The sequence below is a fragment of the Pseudonaja textilis genome, chromosome 3, assembly GCF_049901715.1.
Source record: "Pseudonaja textilis isolate UNSWEBS1 chromosome 3, rPseTex1.2, whole genome shotgun sequence".
NCBI lineage: Eukaryota > Metazoa > Chordata > Lepidosauria > Squamata > Elapidae > Pseudonaja > Pseudonaja textilis.
Window position 1 is genome coordinate 43959909 of NC_141992.1, and position 22592 is coordinate 43982500.

Sequence of the window (22592 nt, forward strand, 5' to 3'; positions counted from 1 at the left end):
CAACAGACTTTGCCAATTTGATGCTTTTCTAAATAAAACAAATTATTATGGAAGATGGACTTTGCTTTTTTCTTTTTAAATGGATTTTATCACTTGGAAACCTGTCATATCAGGAGAGCACCAGAACTTCTGCTGTGAATTATAAAAGCATACAAATAATGAATAACCCATTATAATTACAAAAAGCATTATGACTGGTGTCTGTGAAGATTCTCAGTCTACCAGATCATGGTTGTGCCAAATATGCTTTTTTCAAAAGGCAACTGGATTTTGTTTTTTCCGTTAAGTCATTTTGCTTCTCATCTAGGAAGCTTCTTTAGTTCAGACTGAATGGTAAAGGACTGAAGAATTTATATTCCTCTCAGTCATTATCATTCTTTCTGAGAGTCACTAAGGCCATTTGGAGGTTTATCTGGGCCCTCAGGGTCACCTGAATAGTGCAAATGGGTGTGGATCCTTCTTGGAACTGCTGAAAGGAGTTAAAAATGGTGAGAGAAATATTGACAATTTCAGATATGCTGAAGATACCTGAAACAGCTATTTCATATTTCATGCCAATCGGTATTTCATATTTCATGCCAATCATCTGTCATGTGGGCAAGTTGAAACAACAATGCTAGAATCAGATTTCTTCCACTAATTTCTTCCACTGGACCTCTTCTATGGATTAGAAAATGGATAAGAGCAATATCTAAGCCCCAGGGTGCCGAGCTTTCTTCCAAGAAGTATAGGTGGTTATACTTCTATATGCATAAGAACACAGTTCAGTATAAAAGTAATAAAAATCCATACACAATTTACTATTATTATCAAAACCATGGACAAACATCACACTTTGCTATCACAAATAACACAGAGATATATCCTGTATATTTCTAATATATTCAACATGAAAAGCTTCCTTGAAGCTGAACATGATTCCCAATTTCTTGGACACATGTGCATTGCAAACAACAAGAAGTTTACTATTGCTTTCTTTCAGAATGCTTTTCAAATTTCAAGTCTAGCCTTCAGCTGTGCTATTTTCTGGTAGTCTTCCATCCAGTTACTCACCAAGCCTGTAATTTAGCTTCCAATTCAGTCCATCTATTCTAAGATGGTTACTGTGGGGAAAAATAAGAAGCAGCATTATATATACTACCTTGCCTCTTGCATAAGACAGAATATAAAAACTCATGGTGTGAATGAAATAAGAGCTCATTCATGAAGTTATATTCTAGAGTGGCTATTTCTGTATAAAATGTTCTGCCTGATGCAGCATAATTGGAATTGATCATCAATTGCAACTTCATTAATAGAAATAATGTTTCATTCAATGGAATACAGTAAACAATTGAAAGGCCTCTAAGCAGGTAGAGGAATTCATTCTGAATTCCTTCTTCGAAAAAACACATAAGATTGTGCTGTTAGTTTCAACAGTTAGGGAGAAAATAGGAAGAATGGCATGTGTAAACTGAATATAGTAAACATGTATCACCCAACTTTGCATAAAAGCTCTGTTCCTACACATACTTATGTGGTTTACATCTGGGTAGATATGGATGAAATTTTTTATTGACTCCAACTACTCCATATTTATGCAAATTTCATTCAATATTTTAATGAAACTTTCTTAAAAGGCTTACAAATAATACAAATGTAAGACAAATTTAATATGCATTTTATGAATGTTCATTTTGGGGAAGATACTTAACATATAGCACTATTATAATTCCTTTGTCATATAAATGTACTTACTTAATAAGGGGTTACAAACCAAATATTTGCAAGTTTTTCAAATAATTGTATTAGATATTACAGTTGAACAAAAACTACTCTAACTGAAAAATTATAAAAAGAAAAAAGCTAATATGAAAAAGAAAAAGAAAAAAAGTAACCTCTCCTTTCATCCCAATAAGCACACACAATTTAAATAAATGTATTGCCATTTCTTAAGTTATAACATATTCTCTGTTCACCTCATAACTCATCTCTTAACTAAAAAAATACCAAATCCTTTTCATTTATTCCTTATTAGCTAAAGTCCAGTAAGTGTTGTCACCTTGTATTCTTTTCCTATACTTTTAATGATGTTAATTCTAAACCATTCAAATAGAGTCCTCCAACTTAATTTTTGTCATCTGTTTTTATACTTTCCCAAAAATTATTTCAGGATTTTAGCAAGACTTCTTTGTACATCTAGTAAAAAGAATTCTTCAAATTCTTTAACAGATCTTTTTGTACACCCAATTTAAAAAAATCCATCTTTTTTGTTTGATAGTTGTGCATCTCTTTTAGACATTGAAGCATTATCCAGTTTCACTTGGAAGTCCAGTACATCCTTTTCTACATCCTTCTCATTACTTGCCACATTTATAACCACATTCAAATTAATTTCAAACATATCTAGAGGATCTTGTTCTTCTTTCATTGCAATTTTAACTGTCTATGTATCTATCATTTCCCAGGGTATTTGTCATAAATTTTCATAGTTTTTTCATAGTTACCCATGAAAAAGATCATTGTTAGAACAGTTCCTTCCATTCTTTTGTTATCCTCTAGTTCCCTCTGGTGTCCATCATTTAAAGTCTCATTATCTTGTTTTGACTGTTGAGAGGATAAACAATGACATTTTCTCATAGGAAGAATTCTTCCAAAAGTTTAAAATTATAATTCCAGGACTATTTGAGCCCTTAATCTATTGTTAAACTTTCTAAAATCCAAATTCTAAGCATCCTTTTGCTGCTTAATCTAGAAAATATTTTTTAAAAATCTTTTAAAATAGTATTTAATTTTCTCTAAGAAAACTCATCTAGTGAATGAATATTAACTTGCTATTCCAAATGGTCTTTATCCTTCTAAAGCAGGGGTGTCAAACTCAAGGCCCAGGAGCTGGAGCTGGCCTGCGGAGTGCTTAGGTCTGGCCCATGGGGCTGCCTGGGAAACAGTGAAGGATCAGCCCTCAGGGCCTCTGCCAGTGAAAATGGAGTTTGTGAGGGTTGCGCATGGCTCTCCTGAGCTGTTTTTGCTGGCAGAGGGTTGCAGGAGGCGGTCCCAGATGATGGGAACCTGGGAACTTGTTTTCTCTGGCAGAGCGCTTGGGCCACCATAGGCGCCACCTGACATGAGTGACATCATGCTGGCCATGCCCCCAAGCTACACCCAGCCCCCCCCCCCCAGTCAAACACAACCCTGATGTGGCCCTCAATCAAATTGATGCAACCCCTGTTCTAAAGCAACAACAAAACACAAATCCAAAGCAATTAAGTATTGAAGTTCAGTCAAATGCAACATCTTTTTAAAAGACTGCACTGATGACTCTGAGCAAAGGAGGTCCCTCCCTCAACTTCCAGCCACTTAACCCATAAGCAAACTGTGAAACAGAATTTCCTGTAGTTTACTCACAAGGAGCAGCTGTGCAAAGCCATGTGGATTCAAGATTCCTTTTATTCAAAGGAGATATCAGTAGATTTCTTTCCCATCTTCAAAAAAAGGGGGAAAAACAGACCCAGGAAACTACAGACCAATCAGCCTAACATCAATACCTGGGAAGATACTGGAAAAGATAATTTTAAAAAAACAGATCTGCCAACATCTAGAAACAAGTAAAGTAATAACTAGCAGTCAGCACGGGTTTGTTAAAAACAGATCATGCCAAATCAATCTTATTTCACTTTTCAACATAGTAACTAAATTAGTAGACCAGTGAAATACTGTGGACATAATATACTTAGACTTCAGCAAGGCAATTGACAAAGTAGAACACAACCTACTTCTTGGTAAGCTAGTAAAAAGTGGGATAAATAGCACCACCACCAGATGGATTCGCAACTGGCTGGCAAACTATACTCAACAAGTAGTCCTTAATGGATCTAAGTCTACATGGAGTGGAGTGCCACAAGGTTCCGTCTTAGGCTCAGTACTCTTCAATATCTTCATTAACGACTTAGATGAGGGAATAAAAGGGGAACTCACCAAAGTTGCAGATGATACTAAGCTGGCAGGAATAGCTAACACCCTAGATGACAGGCTCAAGATCCAGATAGACATTGACAGACTAGAACACTGGGCCATATCTAACAAAATGAAATTCAATGTAGAGAAAAGTAAAGTCCTACATTTAGGCAAGTAAAACCAAAAGTACACATATAGACTGGGTGGAACCAGACTTAATAGCAGTAACTCTGAGAGGGATCTTGGAGTCTTAGTGGACCATCAGCTAAATATGAGTCATCAGTGTGCAGCAACAGCCAAAAAAGCCAATGCAATCCTAAATTGCATTAACAGAGGGATACAGTCAAGATCAAGTGAGGTACTAATACCACTCTATAAAGCCTTAGTAAGACCACACCTATATAGTACTGCATCCAGTTTTGTTCACCACATTATAAAAAAGATGTTGAGGCTCTAGAAAAAGTGTAGAGAAGAACAACCAGGATGACTGGGAGACTGAAGACTAAAACATATGAAGAACGGTTACAGGAACTGGGCCTGGCTAGTCCAGTGAAGAGAAGAACCAAAGAGACATGATAGCAGTGTTCCAATATTTGAGGGGCTGCCAACAGACAGGAAGGGGTCAAGCTTCTTTTCCAAAATACCTGTAGGCCAGACAAGAAATAATGGATAGAAACCTAACAAAGAGAGATTTAACCTGAAAATAAGAAGAAATTTTCTGACAGTGAGAACAATCAACGAATGGAACAGCTTGCCTTCGGAAGTTGTGGGCATTTCATCACTTGAGACTTTCAAGAAGAGATTGGACTGTCATGTGTCAGAAATGGTGTAGGGTCTCCTGCTTGGGCAGGGAATTGGACTAGATGACCTACAAGGTCCCTTCCAGCTCTGTTAATCTGATTTGCAATAGTGGCAAACATCTGTAACTCGAGTGTAGGATGAAGGTGAAGGTTCGTTCTCCGAGCTTGTGGGTTGGTTTACGAACGTTTCGTTACCAGGGTGGGTAACTTATCTGTAGTATCGGTAGTCCAGATCCTGCATCCAGTCATACTTTGGGGAAGGAAAGGTAAATATCATTCTTAAATAGAATTGTTTCTAAGGATGCTAGCAATCTGTGTGTTCTTAACTTTAAATGAACATTCTGTAATGGTTAGAATGATTTTTGAACTATGTGTAAGTAGGAGTGGGCTGAATATGTTTTAAGTTCTGATTGATTATGATCAAGGCTTCAATTTACTAGATATGAATCTCATAAGATTGTATGATTTGGAGATGTTGCAAGGGTTAACAACCCAGTAGTTAGGCTTCTACAATTAAAGGCAGTCTGAGAAGCTTTGTAGCGGAAGCTTTGTTGGGAAATTTTGCTTTGCAATCCTAAGATCTGCTTAATGATTTCCAGGTGGTTACTCAAGAATGTGGGAAAAGTTTCTACGCATAGTCAAGGTGTGAGACTGGATCGTATTTTTCATATGTTTAATATTTTTAAATCATACATTCCTGGGCTACTCACAATTAAATGACAATGTGTTTCTTGATAACAAATATACAAAACTCAATTAATCAATAGAAGCACAATGCAATGGACTTAGTATGGTATGTCCTTCATTTTCTTACAGATGACAAACTAAAATTGTGTGTTTCTGTTATCTTCTCCCAGTGCATGTATATTTGTGCATACACACTAGGAAGCACTGAGTGGGATGCATAAGCTCTATGCTGCATTTATAACCAGGAGGGAAGCTTAGAAAAGAGGAATCAACAGCAATTCAAGCTGCTACCCAACTGCATCTCCCATAGAGATGGATTGTGACATTTTTCTCCCTGGAGTGTTTTTCCTATAACTCATGGCTAGATCTGACTAATTTTAACTTGCTTTTCATTTTGCTGGTTTACCTCCCCATACCATATTTTTTGATCTGATTGTGTAGAGTTATCCCTCTAATTAGCAGGTGGACAGAATCCAACATTCTGTTGAACTGGAAGGAATAACAGAAAGGCACTGAAAGCTTAGTTTATGAACTCTTTGCAACCTCTTAATAGCCACTCTGGGTCACCTGACTCAGAAGAGAAAAAAGAGCTTAGAATGGTGAGTCAGTACTCTTCTAAGCTGCTGGTCAATTACCTCTCCTTTAGGCTCCTATGAAGCTCCAGAAAAATCTGACCCATTTTGAAATATACTATTTCTTTTGCTGACCTTTCTCAGTCCATCAAATTTGTTCTTTGCCGTTCTCAGAGAATTAGACTGTTGCCATCGGGATGAACAAAGTTACAGGTCCCTTTACATATTTTTTCCCATCATCTAGTTCAGGGTTGAGGCCAGGGTGGGTGTGCCTAGCTCAACATCACTCATGACGGGGCGCCTGTGGTGGCCCAAGGGCTCTGTCAGTGAAAATGGGCTCCTGAACTGTTTTCGGCTGAGATCCTGCAACCCGCTGCCAATGAAAACAGAGCTCAGGAGGGCTGAATGCAGTCCTCCCAAGCTCCATTTTTGATAGCAGAGGCACAGCCGGCTGGTCCTTCATTGTTTCCAGGTTGGTCCCACAAGCCAGATCTAAGCATCCGGCCTGCAGGCCTTGAGTTTCACACCCCTGATCGAGTTGAATTTGAAAGAATACATTTCATCTACAGCAGCAGTTGCCAGACGATGGTCCGTGAGAAAATTTTGGTGGGCCACAGAGAACTCTCACCCCTAGAGCACTCCCCCCCCAAGCAATTAATCCAAGCTGCGCAGAAACACAAGGCTGCGCAGCCCACATGGCCCTGGGAACCCTCCCCACCCACTCACTCCTTACCCGGCAAACTTGCCTGCTAAATTGCTATTTTTCCTTTTTCCGACCATCATCTGTTCTGCTGTGCCAGGAGATTTAGATTAGCTAGGAAGCAGGAAATGGTTGGATTTCTTGCTTTCTAGCTAGTCTTCAGATCTTCAGCTCTGCTTTTAAGCACAGCCGAACCTCCCTTAGGACTGAAGTTTTGCTTGTAAGCAAATTCAGTGCAGACTCACGGCAAGCAAATTTGAGAGACTGAGTTAGCCGATGGCAGATAGATAGATCACTGAATGATTCTGTGAGCAACTCAATCTGCCTTCCTGCTTTGCCTGATTTTGGGTAAAAGTTGCTCTTTTTTATAAAAAATTCAACATTTACATACATGGTGTGTTGTGAGTTAATTTTATGAGTTTGCTTGCAAGCAAATTTTATGTGACAGACTGAGCTAGTCAATGGCAGATAGATTTCTGAATGAATCTGTGATTCTGTGAGCAACTCAATCTGCCTGCCTGCTTTGCCTGATTTTGGGTAACAGTTGTTTTTATAAAAAAATCAATATTTATATAAATATTTATATTTACATACTATCCATGCCCAGCCAGTCACATGACTACCAAGCCACACCCACAAATTAGGCCATGCCCACAGAACCGGTTAGTGGTCCCTGTGATTTAAAATTATGAGTTTGGTGGTCCCTGAGGTGCAAAAGGTTGGCGACCCTGATCTACAGTACATATATTTGCAGCCTGAGAAATGTACCACTGGATATTTCTATCTTGGATGCCATACTAACTTGGCTGGCTTTGGGCAATTGGCTTGTGGGGGGATAATTTGTTGCTTTACCATAGGCCAGGGGTCAGCAATCCATGCTCTGGAGCCACATGTGGCTCTTTCATCTGTCTGCTGTAGCTCCCTGTTGCCGGTCAGCTCCACAATTGATAGGGCTTTCAGTTAGTACAGGTAGAGGAAAAAGGATGCCATGCTAGGAGACTCTATGGTGGGGGAACTGGACTTCTGGTTGGCTACAGAATTGAACAGGGGACTGCCTTAGGCAATGAATCGATCTGTTGATAATCTGGTCAGAAAAGGTAAAAGTGTATGGGCAAAGTTGATCCTTCTTGGAGCAGCTGTCTTTCTGTCATGCCCCTGGTGGAGACCGACTCTGGGCAGTCAGTGGAAGACCCAGGCCCATCCCTTATCCACCCTAGGGCACGCAGGGACGAGAGGATCAGAGTAAAATGTGGTCTACTTGGGAGGAGAGGATCAGGGTAAAATGTGGTCTACTCAGGAGAGGGCCATGATCCTCTTCATGGGTTGCAGGTGTGAGATCTGCATAAGAGTTTGGACCCGCATGCCGGAGACAATTAGTGTTTTATTTCTAAAGAAGATTTATCTTGGTTGGCGTTCTTCCAACGGACTGTCCCTGGTTATCTTCCTGAAGTTGGCAATTATCTATCCTGGTCTGTCGAGGAACTTTATTCAATGTGGTTTGTTTTTGGTTTTTGCTTCGTTATTGGCTCTTTGAATGTGAACTGTGTTTCTTGCCTTTGAAATGTTATTTTGAAAATAGTTTACTCTTCCACTGTGAACAATTAAACAGTGAAGCCAAGTTGAAGGCATTAAAGGACTTTTATTTACGTTTTGGTTTTTGTTATATTTCTGAGATACTCTGGGTCATCACACTTGCTCTCGCTCCCCTCTGCATAGCTAAACCTGCATTCCCAGATAGAACATGTAAGCAAGTATATGTCTGCGAAGAGAATCTAGGTGAGAATTTGGAAGAGGCAGTAACACCCATCTAATTCTACTGCCAAGAAAATAAAAGACAATTAACATTTCCATTTCACCTGAATTCATCTTGATCTGTAACTTGTACAGTTCAACTCTATTTTTGTGGCTTCCTCTTGTTTTTTTCTATATCTCAGGAAAGTATCATTCCAATAGTAAGACAAGAACATTGAAAAGAGAAAAGATAATTCTCTTTCAGTGAAGTAGCAGTGGATTAGGCACATGGACCTGAGTATTATAAAATTACCAACAAGCACCTCATTCACTTACTTGTTCACTTGAATTCTGATGGTATATATGCTCAGTGAACCAAATCCTTTATTTATGCAACCCAGAGGGAGAAAGGTGCTTTGTCACCACTGTATATTTTGGTCTATAACTGTGGTTACTAATTTGTTTTCTCCTTCCACAACACTCAATTTTCTGATTCTGATTAGGATCAAAAATTAAGCCAAGTTTTGTATAATAAAAATTGAACCAAATATTACATTGGTGCCAAATACATCATACTGTGGCTTCAAGCATGATACAGTAATCCATTTCCTCTTTTTGCTTAGCTGACCTACTCAAAAGACAAAAAGGCCTGTTCTTGTTCATTTGGTGATGGAATGGAGGGCTATTCCCTGGGAAAAATAGGTTACTTATTCTGCCTATTTTCTCAGCCACTATTACTCTGGCTTACAAGTAGGAAAAAGAAAGAGGTGGTTGCTCCTTTAGGAATACTGTTATTACTCAAAGAAGCTGAAAGAATTATTTCTTTCTAAGAGCCAGCCAGCCAGAGTCACTTTAAAGCACCATCCATTAGTCCTTGAGCCAATGTAATGTTTGCTACCCAGCAGAGCAGTACTGAACTTACAATTTTAGCACATGCCAAACTGAGGATTTTACTTGTTTTTTGAGTTTGCCTACGAGAAAAAGAGCCATCAATTGCCCTCCTCAGTACGTGGTAGGGCTGATGCTCAAAACAGAGGACAAGAATCTATCGTTGTATACACCAGAGAGCTGATTGGATTTCACTTTCCTTTCCCTCCAAAATCCTTGCCCAGTTTTGCTATCGAATCTGCTGATCGAGCTCCGAGATTAAGATCTCGTTTAATAAATACCTATTAAAACAAATTATCTCGACTGCAAAGGGCGCTAGGCCTTCTGAACTCTCAAAGGGGAATTCAAGAGGGGTCTTGGCGAATCTGTCAACGTCGTAGCCCGCCAGGTTTTTTTTTTTTTGTAGCTGTTGTTGGCTTCTCAGAGATACTCAAGCTCTCATATTAGCTTTAGCGAGGGGGTTACTCTCCAGGTTCTTCACTCCTCCCGCTCGCAAAAAAGGGGCGGGCCGTCGCTGCCATGATCGTTCGAATGAGCCAATAGGCCCCGGCGAGTCCGTGAAGCGACCAATGAAACAATTAGGGAGGAGATACCAGTGGCGTAGGTTGCGCTGTCCTCTCAGCTCGGCGCATCCCCTCCACTGGACGAAGTGCGACCATTTTGCAGGGGGGGAGCTGCAAGCGGTGGCCATTGACGGTGCAAGAGAGGCAGGTTTGGGGCGCGGGACGGCGGCCTGAGTCGCTGGATCCCCGGGGATTAACGCCCCTCCCCCGGGAAGGCGAGCCAGAACAAGTGCCAACGCTTCTCGGTTATTTTGTCGTCTTCGTCGCCAGTGCCCGCCTCCCTTCCTTGCTTCGATTTAACCAGCCAAGATGTCTAGGCCTGTCAGGTGAGTCCTTCTCAAAGAGAGACAGGGCCCTCGAGGTTGTTTCGGTTTTCCCTCTCGGAGGCCATCCGAGGCACAAGCAATATGCTGGCCAGGAAGTCCCACGCGAGGGAGGGAAGGCGGCCCGGACCAAGGAGGTATGGCGGGAGAGCAGAGGGGAGGGGCGTGTGCAGGCATGCAGCGTGCTGCTGCTGCTGCTCCTCGTTAGAGTTGGGGGACTACAGTACAGTATGGCACACGCCGCTGCTGCCGCCGCCCTGCAGGTCCCTCCTTACCGGATGCAATGCTGCCCCTTAAGGTTAGCGCAAGCAAAGTCCATCGTGCTTCGACTTGGGAAGAAGCGTCGGCGGCGTCTCCTCGAGTTCTTTCAGTGCGCATCGCCAGCGAGGAGCGAACGCAGGCCAAATCCGGCATAGCTCGGAGGTCTCGAAGGTTTGTATGCGGTTTCACCCCGGAAAAAAAGCCAGGCGCCTTGATAGTGACGAAGTACGCCAGAGTCGACGTGTGCGTCTCTCTTAAGCCTTTTTGTACAGCTTTGCTGGTACATGTGTGTTGGGACGCAGCTTCTTGGCAAGAGTGAGCAGCAGCTCGTAGGGAAAAGGATTTCCCGATAGGGAGGGAGGGAAAGTGGGTTATTTTAACGGGACTGATCGAGAAGCAAGGTAATTTTTCTTCCTATCAATTCAAAGGGTGCAGTTTCTTCAGACGAGGCAAAATCGGATCAATCTTACATTTTGTTGTGCATTGTGTTTAAATCTTGCTATTTTCCCAAGGAATTGACGTGTGTGGCGGCTCTGTTTAAAATTAGATTTTCGAACAATCCTATGGACTGAAGATGAGCTTTCTAGTCAGCATTGTGGCTGATTGAAAGTTTGAATCTACATTTTCCTGCATGGTGAAAGAAGTATGGAATTTTTGTCTGCCTTTGATTACAAACCCTTTGTATATAGTTCATTAACTTGTTTTCTTGTCAGTTTTGCCAGAATACTTTGGTCATCCTTTTCACTGCTATTCTAGGCTAATTGAGCATGTCAGGATATTCTCTTATTTTCAGGGGATTTTCGGACAGCTTTTCAGCTCAATCAGGCAGGGTAGAATGCTTCCCACCTTTATTTCCTGAAGGATATATATGAAAGACAGTCTAGTAAAAAGAGGAAGAAATTTTTTATATTTCTAATTTGGCTCTTAAAGCCAGCCAAGAAATGGAAACCTGAGATTCTATTTTTGACTGTCATTTGTTGTGGTAGGACTAAAAAAAGTGACTTGTCTCAAATTCTGCTAAATCTGTGACTTAAAAGTTAAATACAAATTGTTGCAATCAAAATTTACTCCTTAGTACACCATGGTAGCTTTTATGTAAGCTTTAAAACACATACACTGGGTTACAGCTTACTGTAATGTAATTCTTATCAAACTGTACCATAGCTGTGATGCGTGAGTATTATGGAATATATAATTAGATAAAGCTGGAATATGAAAATTTGAAATTGCTATAAGTCAACAGTTTCTCTGTTTTTAGTTTTGTGTCCTGTTTCTCTACAGAAATGTATTCCGTGTTTAATTTCTTCTCATGCTGGTTGTTACCTCTGCAGATTCTAAAACATGGGATTACTTAATATTAGCAAGTATTTAGTTAAAAAGTAGGATTACCAAATCTTATAGCTTTTTCTGATTTAAGGATAAGTGAACGTTAAACAAAAAGCTTTTATATTTCAAAGTAACTTCTAAAAGCTATGTAATAGGAAGACTTATGTAAGATATTTATATCAGATTTGGCACTTTATCTTGTATAATGATGTCCATGGGACATCCCTAACTTAAACCTTAAGTGAAAGTGTCAAATCTCAGTGTTAGATGTTCATTGTCCTGCAAGACTTCATAGATGAGAATGCTGGAATCTCAAAATGTGGCATTCTTGTGATGTTTCCCTTTTCTAACATATATATGGGAAAAAATATCTATTATGGAAAAAAATATCTGTACTACCATGCCAAATTGCTTGATGATGCATAATATCTTTAAAAGGATGTTGACCCCCGTCTTGTGCTGTACAACTTTTAAATATGTTAAATGTCTTTTTTTCCTGCAGAGGGCACTGTCATTAATTTCACAAGAGAAGAATTCTGTTCTTTGTTCATGGGCTTGCTTACTCTTCCTGAGTATTAATTTGGTGATCATCTGTTTATCTTTCAATTAAAATTCAAAGCATTGAGATGATTAAAACTTATAGCAGTCACATGTAGATATAATGCTAAAAAGTAGGGCAGAGGTTTTCTTTTTGTTTGAAACAAAACTTGGAAAATCCTTCATTGCTTCAGTATTTCGAGAATCTTTAAATTTCAATCACACAACATATTATCCTAGAGTAAATTCTAAAAATTTGAGCCAAAGCCAAAATGAGATTTTAGGCCCACTTTGGTAATGTAATGATGGGATCTGTCGTAATGACGTATCTGTTGGCAGCTGAAAGAAATGAACTCCAGATTCCTTTACTTTCTTTTACTTGTGAAATGAATTCTAGTGAAAATTCATACAATTAAAAACAAGCAAGCAGAAGAGTAAACTAGTTTTTGGCAGTAGGATCAAACGTGGGATTTTTCAAATACTTGTTTACTTAGAAAAATAAATTATATGGCTAGTACTGTGTATAGATTTCCAGTAAATGTAATCCATTTCAGATCCATTTTATGAACATTTACTAAATCATTCATTTTCAGTTCTTCCATGTTTTTCCTACCTACAGAACAAAGATACAAATATGTAACTTTAACTGTACCATTTTTAAAATTTGTAACCATAAGGTATTTACATTTTTAAATGTCATAGCATTACCAAATAGGGCAGTTAGTGTTAAGATAGATACAATGTACTATTATTGTTAGAAGAAATACGTTTATTCATTTCTCCAAATCCTGTAAAAATCTTCAAGTGGGATTCTTTTTTCCTCCTAATCCATAATTTCTGGATATGATATACTTCTCAAATGAATTTGGAGGGCACTTTGAATGAATTCTTTGGGAATTAAAATTTAATAAAGAAAAAAAGATTAAAGAACGTTCACTAAGCTTCTTTATGTCCATCCTCAGTAGAATATCTGTATGTAGGTTAGGAAGAAAAAAATACAGCTGTAAATAGTTTGTCAGATGTTTTCTAAAATGAAAATAAGAAACCTGGAAAATGCAAGCCTTTTATTAAGAAGATAGTGATTATTTACACGCTTGAAAAAAGATATAAAGTATGCTGGTAAGGATTATATTTTCATATTCTAATTCACCTAGAATTAAGTGTGATACTATACTTTTAATTGACAAACTTGTTAAAGATTTAAAATTTTAAACAATAAGCTCTTCTGAAGAAAAGTGATGAATTAATACAATTTGACTTGTTATTTATAAATTTGTAACTTTAGGGGTTGATATCAGAAAAGATTGAGAACTTAAATTACCTGATATGTGTAATTTATTAAATCATCATTTGTAAGTCTAAACATGTTCATTGTAGTGATTCAAATCACAAATGGAGTAAACACTACTTAGCAATGTCATTACATAATACCTGATACTATTTAGCTACAGAATTGTTGTCTGATGTAGAAAAAAATACAGAAATAAATTTTAACAACTGAATTTTGTTTAAGGTGCTCAGTAATTCAGTTGTTAAAATTTATTTCTGTATTTTTTTCTACATCAGACAACAATTCTGTAGCTTATTTTCCAACATCTGGCATAATTTGGATTTGTTATTGCTTTATTATGATTTGTCAACATAAAGTATATCTTACTGTGTTTTGGTTAATCAAATACAAAGCAAAGTTTAGAATGGAAAGAGCAATTCCAAAATGTTTTTAACTTCTATAAAGATTCCTTGTAGAAAAAAATAGGTATAAAAGAGGGACCAAAAATCTGGCCATAAGTTGTTGAGGTCATAAGTCCAGGTAGCCACATAACCAGACTCATTTTTCTGTCATTTTTCACAATAGTTGGTAAAAATGTTAATTAAACACATTTCTTCCAGATGGGTGTCTTCTTGCTCAAAATGGGCAAAAAACATTGCAAATTGTGATAATCCACAATCAGTTATTTTCTTTTCAGTGTTTATTTTACTTGACCGAAATCAAGTATAACACACATGAAATGCTTGTGATTGACAGAAAATGAAAATAAAATATAGAATAGTCTCCTCTAAGTCAGTGTGTTTGGTAGGTAACTTAGTTCATTTAATTTCTTCTCCAGAGCAAATGCTAGTTTTAGAAGAAAGATATCCCTTTATATCTTTGTGAAAAATAAATTATTTTAATTCCCTGCATTTTTATTAGCAGCTTTGTGCAACTTGTTTTCTCAAACAATACTTCATGTTAAATGCAAAAATGTGTACAGGTAGTCCTTGATAGTAATTGGGACTGGAATCTCTGTTACTAGATACTGGGTCATCATGTCACATGACTGCATTGCTTAGCAACACCAATCCCAGCACTTCCCATTGCTGTTGTTAACCAAATCCCACCAGTTGTTAGGCAAGAACACACAAATTCCTGCCATTCCTGGGTTCAACCCAAATTTTGATCATGTGATCACGAGGGTGCTGTAACAAACATCAGGGACTGGGCATAAAATGCCATTCATTCAGTGCCATTTAACTTCAGTTGCTGAACAATGCTTGTTAAGCATCAACTACTGTAAAGGCATCTCATGAGAATGGTATTTCATGAAAAGGATTTTTTGTTTTCTAGAATTATAATCAATACTCTTTCTAAAGCAGATGGGACACTACCATGCTCACAAGTTTGAGAAAGTATTGTGTAGGATGTTGCTAGAGAACCTGCAAAAAAATCCAAAATAGATGGGGAAAATATAAAGTACATTTTACTCTTAAGTTATGGAGTAAAAGGATTGAATGCATTTTTCTACCTAGATAGGTTGCAACAAAGAATTGGTCTAACTTATGATACAAGCATATTTCACATATAGCCAATTTCAACAGATGTCACAAGATGCAGTGTTAAATGAGTTGGAACTGTAACAGCAATGATAATAAAAGTTTCCAAGGAAGAACAAGGTGGAAGAACCGTCTAAGGTTTGTTTACGCTTTACAGGAGGTAAGCTTCAAACAAGGCCAGAAAAAAGAGATATATTTGTTATTGTTCAGTCACTAAATTGTGTCCAACTCTTTGCGACCCCATGGACCATAGCACACCAGGCTCACCTGTCCTCCACTGTCTCAGTTTGCTCAAATTCATGTTTATTGCATCAGTGACATCTCATCTAGCCTTTAACCATCTCATCCTCTGCTGTCCCCTTTTCCTTTGCCTTCAGTCTTTCCCAACATCTGGGTCTTTTCCAGTGACTCTTCTCAATAGGTGACCTAAGTATTTGAGTTTCAGCTGTAGTATCTCTTCTCCCAAAGAACAATTAGGGTTGATTTCCTTTAGAATTGACTGATTTGATTTCGTTGCAGTCCAAGGAACTCTCAAGAGTCTTTTCCAGCACCATAATGTGAAAGCATCAATTCTTTGGCACTCTACCTTAATGGTCCAACACTCCCAGTTGCACATTACTACTGGGAAAATATAGCTTTTGACTATATAGACCTTTGTTGGCAAGGTTATAGCACTGCTTTTTTTTAATGCTGTCTAGGTTTGCCATAGCTTTTCCCCTTCAAGGAGCAAGTGCCTTTTAATTTTATGGCTGCAGTCACCATCTGCAGTGATCTTGGAGCCAAAGAAAATAAAATCTGTCACTGCTTCCATTTAATGTTGAGTTTCAAGCCAACTTTTGTACTCTCCTCTTTCACCCCCCATCAAGAGACTCTTTACTTCCACTTTACTTTCTGCCATTTTCAATATCTTTGTATACATGTTGTACATTGACAATAAACATTTGATTTTATTAGAGTGGTATCTGCATATATGAGATTGTTGATATTTCTCCCAGCAGTCTTAATTTCAGCTTCTGATTAATCCAGTCTGGCATTTCACATGATATACTCTGCATATAAGTTAAATAAGCAAGAGAACAATATGCAACCTTGTTGTACTCTTTTCCCTATTTTGAACCCATCCCTTTTTCCATGTCAGGTTATGTTGCTTCTTGACCCCCACAGAAGTTTCTTAGGAGACAGGTAAGGTGGTCTGGTACTCACATCTCTTTGAGAGCTTGCCATTGTTGTGATCCACACAGCAAAGGCTTTAGCATAGTCAGTGAAGGAGAAGTAGATGTTTTTGGAACTTCCTTGCTTTCTCCATAATCCAGTAAATGTTGGCAATCTCTAGTTCCTCTATCTCTTTGAAAACCAGTTTATACTTCCACTACTACCAGTTCACATATTGCTGCAGCCTATTTTGTAGGATTTTGAGCATGGCCTTGCTAGAATGTGAAATGAGTGCAGTTGTACCATAGTTTGAATATTCTTTGGCATTGCCCATTGAGATGGGAACATAAACTGACCTTTTCCAATCCTATAGCCACTTTTGAATTTTCAACTTTGCTGGCATATTGAATGCAGCACTTTAACATCATCATCCTTTAGGGTTTTAAATAGTTCAGCTGGAACAGGGTCACCTCCACTAGCTTTGCTGTTGGTAAATGTTTCTTAAAACCCACTTGACTTCACATTCCAGGATATCTGGCTCGAGATCAGTGATCACACCATTATGGTTATCAGAGACATTAAGATGTTGTATATTTTTTCTGTGTATTCTTGCCACTTAATTTCTTCTGCTTCTGGTAGGTTTCTACCATTTTTATCCTTTATCATGCCCATCTTTGAACCAAACGTTCACTTGATATCTCCAATTTTCTTGAAGAGGCATCATCAAGTCTGGTCCATTTTATTTATTCTCTATTTCTTGCTTTGTTCATTTAAGAAGGCTTTCTTATCTCTCCTTGCTGTTTGGAAATCTGCAGTCAGTGAGGGAAGATATATAGAACTTTGGAAACCACAATTTTGGGGTGCCTATTAATTTTGTCTAGTGCCCTTCTTTCAAATACAGAACAGGTTTATAAATCATGGAGGGCAACAAATGTGATTCCTCTTGACACTGATTGGCAAAGTGCAATTCAGATGTGAGGAAATTCCACATCAAGAGGTGCAGAAACTTGAAAGGACTAAAGAAAAATTACTTGACTTGATCTAAGATAGAGAAGCCTTAGAAATTGAAGTATTTAGGAGGGCTAGAGATTTTCCCCACCAAGTGGGCTTTTAAAAGGTGGGGGGCAGTTTCCATTTTTTACTTTGTCTTTGTGGATTTATATTTCATCTTCCATAACCGGCTGAAGAAAATGTAAAGCCCTTAGCCAGCAACAGTCAAGCTTAAATCTATGAATTTGAATAGCAGGATAGAATTGACAGCTGCGATATAAATTATCTCATGTTTTGGATTGAAATCTAGGTTGTATGAATTTGTTCTGGGGTATGAGATTGGGGACTGAGGGAACACCTAGTCTCCATGGTGACAATTTTTTGTTTCCGAAAGCAGTTGTTCACTCCTTTTTCTTCTGGATCATTAAATTGATATTTAAAATGAATCAGTTTAGGAAAGATAACTTTCATCGTATATTTCTTGCAAGATGAGGCTGCTGAAGAAATGAAACTTGCCTCTCGTCCCTAGTATAGGTAGTTCTTGACTTACAACCACAATTTACCCAAAATTCCTGTTGCTAAGTGAGACAGTTAAGTGAGTTTTGCCCCATTTTACGAACTTTCTTGCCACAGTTAAGTGACTTTGGCTTTCCCTAGACCTTGCTTGTCGAAAAGTTTATAAGTGATATTGGGACACTGCAACCATCATAAATATCCAAATTCTGATCATGTGATCATGGGGATGCTGTAATGGTTTGAAAAACAGTCATAACCCATTTTTTGTGTCTGCAATTTTGAATGATCACTAAATGAAATATAAGTCGAGGACTACCTATATCCCAGGGAGAACAGGTTTGCTTTGAAATGGTTGGTAATAACAAACTCTGGGCTTCTCCCAAAAGTTATGAGAACAAGAGGACTCAGAAGATAGCACAGTTATGAAATGTGTGCATAGCTCATTACAAACTCCAGCATTTCATTTATTGGCTTCTGAAGCACCAGTGACATCATAAAGTCAACATTATGTAGAAAAGAGTTAAAAGAAGCTTAGAAGTACAAATGTTATATACCCACACATCATTGTGTTAAATTCGCAGATTTTTAAAAAGTTTACTTAGTACTATTATGATCATTAGTTTTTCACTATCTTATCTAAATTATACTACATTTGTGAATACATGTATATGAGAGTGTGTGGTACATATATTAAAACCTGTTTTTAATTTGCTAGGTTTTTGATGCTGGAGAAGACATGATCATTAAATTACAATGTTCTGTCATTTTATAGTAAGCTTATATAAAAAACCTTACCAAATGGTTATGATTTTTATATAATATAATTCTTAATACATTTTAAGCACACCAAACTCATAAAGATAGTCTGAATTAGAAGATGCAAATCTCAATGTAAATAATTATAAGAAAAATATTTAGGAGTCAACTACAAACTATTCTGCATTTGAAAATTAATTTTATCTTTAAAATTGAGCTGCTTTACTATCAGAAAACAAATTGTTCTTGTATTTTCCCGGTCCTTTTCTCAAAATTTCACCTAGTCTATAAATTAATAGAAATTTAGAAAGAATTGAACATTCTGACACTAAAAAAATGGTGTGAAGAAGACAAATAGTATTTAGACTGAAAATCCTCTATACACACAACTATTTAACACCTAGAGCAATTCTATAAGTTTTGACTCTAATAAGCTTAATACAGTTTAACAAAGCAAGATCATACACAACCCCAAAAGAAAGTCATGGCTGTGAACATTTGGGTGAGATGACTCTGACCTAATTGTCCATTCACTGTATCCAAACACTACCCTTTGAAAAATAATTCCTATCCCTAGTTTGTACCATTGTGTATAGGCAGTCCTTGAATTAAAGTCATTTGTTTAGCAGCCATTCAAAATTATAACAGTATTGAAAAAAAGGATTTATAGCTTGTGCCCAAAGTTACAGTTGTTGCTGCACCCGTGACCATGTGATCGAAATTCAAATGGCAGCCAGCCTGCACTTACGACTTCAGGGGCGCTGCAAACCCCCACCCCCACCCCTAATCATTCTCCTAACCCCAGCTATGTTTTTGGTCACCCTTGAAGAGTGGCCCTTGGTGACCATACCAAGGCTGGGACTGAAAGAGGCTCAAGGCTTTCAGCAGTCCTACTTAGTTGCCTTCCTTATAGCCAACCATGTCAATTCCATTGTCCAAAGCTTATTCTCCAAATAACCTGGGAAAGACCAGAAGGTTTCTGAAAGATTGTGAGAATGGGGTTGTGCAATTTGGACAAAGAAGAAGTCCTGGTAGGGCCAGCAGCTCCCTCAAATACAGCTGTATACCTCATGATGACAAGAAAAACTGGTAAAGGTCATCCAGGTGCAGGAGAATTTGGGGAGCACAAAGGTGTGCAGCAATTGTGATTATGCACAGAGGTGCTGGTGTGTCTTGCCACAATGTGGGGCTTAAAGCAGTATTTCTCAGTAGTAATGCTGGGGCTGAAGTTTGGCGGCTGCCAGAGACTACTGAAAGACCAGGCCTCTATTCTAGCCCTGGCATAGCTGCCAAGTGCCACTGAAGGGAAGTCAAAAGGCCATTGATTCTCTCAACCCTCTGCACATTCCACACCCCTATTTAGGACTTCCTTCACTCAGTGATTATTAGTTAACCAGGACAGTCAGGAGTGCTGAGATTATAATTGCTAAGTGATATGGTCATGTGACTTCTTACTTTACAACTGCATTGTTTATCAACAGAAATTCCAGTCACAATTGTGGTTGTAAATTGAAAACTACCTTTATGTATCGAAAATATAAATCTAGATGGACAAATGATGCTGAACCTTAAGTAGAAACTAGACAAAGGCATTCATTCGTGATTAGAAGGTATATTCAGGAACTAATTAAAATATTTCTGATGATAGATGAATTCTATATTAATCCAGAATCTAGTCTTTTGTGGGAAATTGCATGTTCTTTCATTAAAGATGCATTCATATAACTTGTACCAAAATATATTCCAGTGTTTTGCCTAAAATTGGATTGTAATTTCATTATACTTGTTTTTAATGAGAATGCACTTTATGTACATAATAAGAGTGAAATAAAGTCACTGGATAAATTGTCAAGTTTGTTTTTTGTAATGTCTTTGGAATTAAGAATGTTACCTGAATTTTAAATACCTGAACTTTTGCTATAGTTAGGGAATATGTATAAAGCATATGAAAATATTTTTTGCCACCTATTACAAATTATAACCCCTTTTACAACAGATGCATTTATACCTTAGAGTAAGTCATTTTGTTTTGTTTTAGAATGGTCATATTTCTAGAAAGAATATTCAAGTGTTTAATATGTTATTTTCACTTTCAACCATGTTTGTTTTGAAGATTTAATTATGATATGAAGTTTGTTGGAATTTTGATACACTATAGTTCATTTCCTAGCTATAGGAAATTAAAATACAACAGTATTTCTGCTCTCTTCAGTTGTTATTGATTGTCATATTGTTAAGACTAAATATTTTCAAATCTAATCCAGGAATCCTGATTATGCAAATTAGTGTTGCTAATTAGACCTACAGCATCAGTCAGAGGCAAGCTTTAGCTGCATTATAATAAACTGTTTCTGTTGATCAACTACTGGTAATTCAGGCATTTCTGAATATGGAGAGTAATGACAAATGTCACTAAGGTAGTATATCGTGTATTTACATCCTGCAGGAACTAGGGAAAATGCTCCCTTTACACCAGAGGTCTCATTCTCGCGGCCCGCGGGCCAATTGCGGCCCGCAGGACGATATATTGTGGCCCCCAACGTGATATGAAAGTATAACATTAGTGCATTCTCCATGCGTCGCTAGCTGGCTGAACACTTCTATGTGCGGCCCAGCCTCACCCAGACTCTGCCTCCAGCGACCCCCCAGGTAAATTGTGTTTGAGACCCCTGCTTTACATCATCTAAATTCCCTGCAAGTCTTCTATTTGGGTGAATTTATGGAGGAAAAAAAGCTATTGAAATATTCCAAAACATATGTTTACCTTTAATGACCAAGTCTTTTGGTCAAAATCTCAGATGATGGAATTACTGAATCATAGCAACTGTAATTAATATTTATGTGTTTTCTTTCTATTAAAAATCAAATCTATATAGTGTAATTTTTCAGTATCTCCAAGTTAATGCTTTTTTCTTCTTTTCCAGGAACAGAAAAGTAGTAGACTACTCACAGTTTCAGGAATCAGATGACGCAGGTAAGTTATCAATTCCGAAGCAAAATTTTTCTACAATTATGAAGAGCAATGGGCAACAAATGTTTGAAAACTAGTTGTATATTTTACTCAGGGGCTGTGCTTAAGTGATTCTTTGTTTGCCCAAAGAATCTTTATCTTTTTAGATAAAGTTTCTTAGTTTCTATGATTCTAGAAAGTTTATTCTATTTCCTCAGAAATGGCAATCCATTAACATTTCTGGAACCAATACAGTTTACTTCCTTTCTTGGCTAGAAAGATGGCATGCTCCTGTAACTTCATAGTGACCAGAATTGTTACTGTATTTATTAGTAAGGGCAAATCATGGTAAAATTCCATATTATTGTTACCTTTTCAATTTCATTATAAATCATATTATATTTTTCTAAAATAAGAAACGGCTGTAATAATAAAACAAAATATATGTCGCTCAGTGATGAACTATGGAATGAATCCTTGATGCTCTTTGAGTTTAGTTCTTCAGTTCATTGTCAGGGTAATCAGAACAGATTGCATGCAAGTATTATAAGTTTGGCATATATTTTTAATTATTTTCCTAATGATGTCCAACGTGATTTTTTTTTCACATTTGCTCATATTGGGTCAATATTTTTATCTAACTGTCATAATTTTAATACACTTTTTCATTCATTCAGTGCTCAATCTCAAACTGCCAATTTAAGTATGTTTAAGGTTTTATTTGTTTCGTAGGCTTTTGTTTGTTTTGTTTTATTTGGTGTTCATTGTTTTGTGTGTATGTGGTTTTTTCTTTGGTTTTTTGCCTCAGCATTCTTCACTTCACCTCTGCTTACATATGTTATTTTTATCCTTTTTTACTTAAATTTCTGAATATCTTTAAATAATATAATCTCATCAAAAACCTTGGTCTTATTGATACTACTGAGTTAAATTTGTGAGATAGAATATCTGCATTCTTGAAGGCTGCTGTGAGGTTTTATCTCTCAATGTGACTGGTTGAGTTTTACTTTATTGAAGATTTAAGAATGTTGCTTGCCATTCTCAGTATTCTTTCCAACTCACACTCTCACTCACTTATAAATGCAAGAAAATATAG

General features: G+C 37.5%; 1 protein-coding gene across 3 annotated transcripts in view; it reads left to right on the plus strand.

Annotated features, from left to right (window-relative positions):
* The first annotated feature begins 9951 nt into the window (after positions 1 to 9951).
* NUCKS1 (nuclear casein kinase and cyclin dependent kinase substrate 1) overlaps positions 9952 to 22592 on the plus strand; it is a 32027-nt gene continuing 19386 nt past the window's right edge. For all 3 annotated transcript variants that reach the window (XM_026715669.2, XM_087929401.1, XM_026715670.2), the window contains exons 1-2: positions 9952 to 10200; positions 21471 to 21520. In XM_026715669.2, the coding sequence (XP_026571454.1) occupies positions 10184 to 10200; positions 21471 to 21520 (67 nt within the window). In that variant the 5' untranslated portion in view covers positions 9952 to 10183. The remainder of the gene's footprint in view (positions 10201 to 21470; positions 21521 to 22592) is intronic.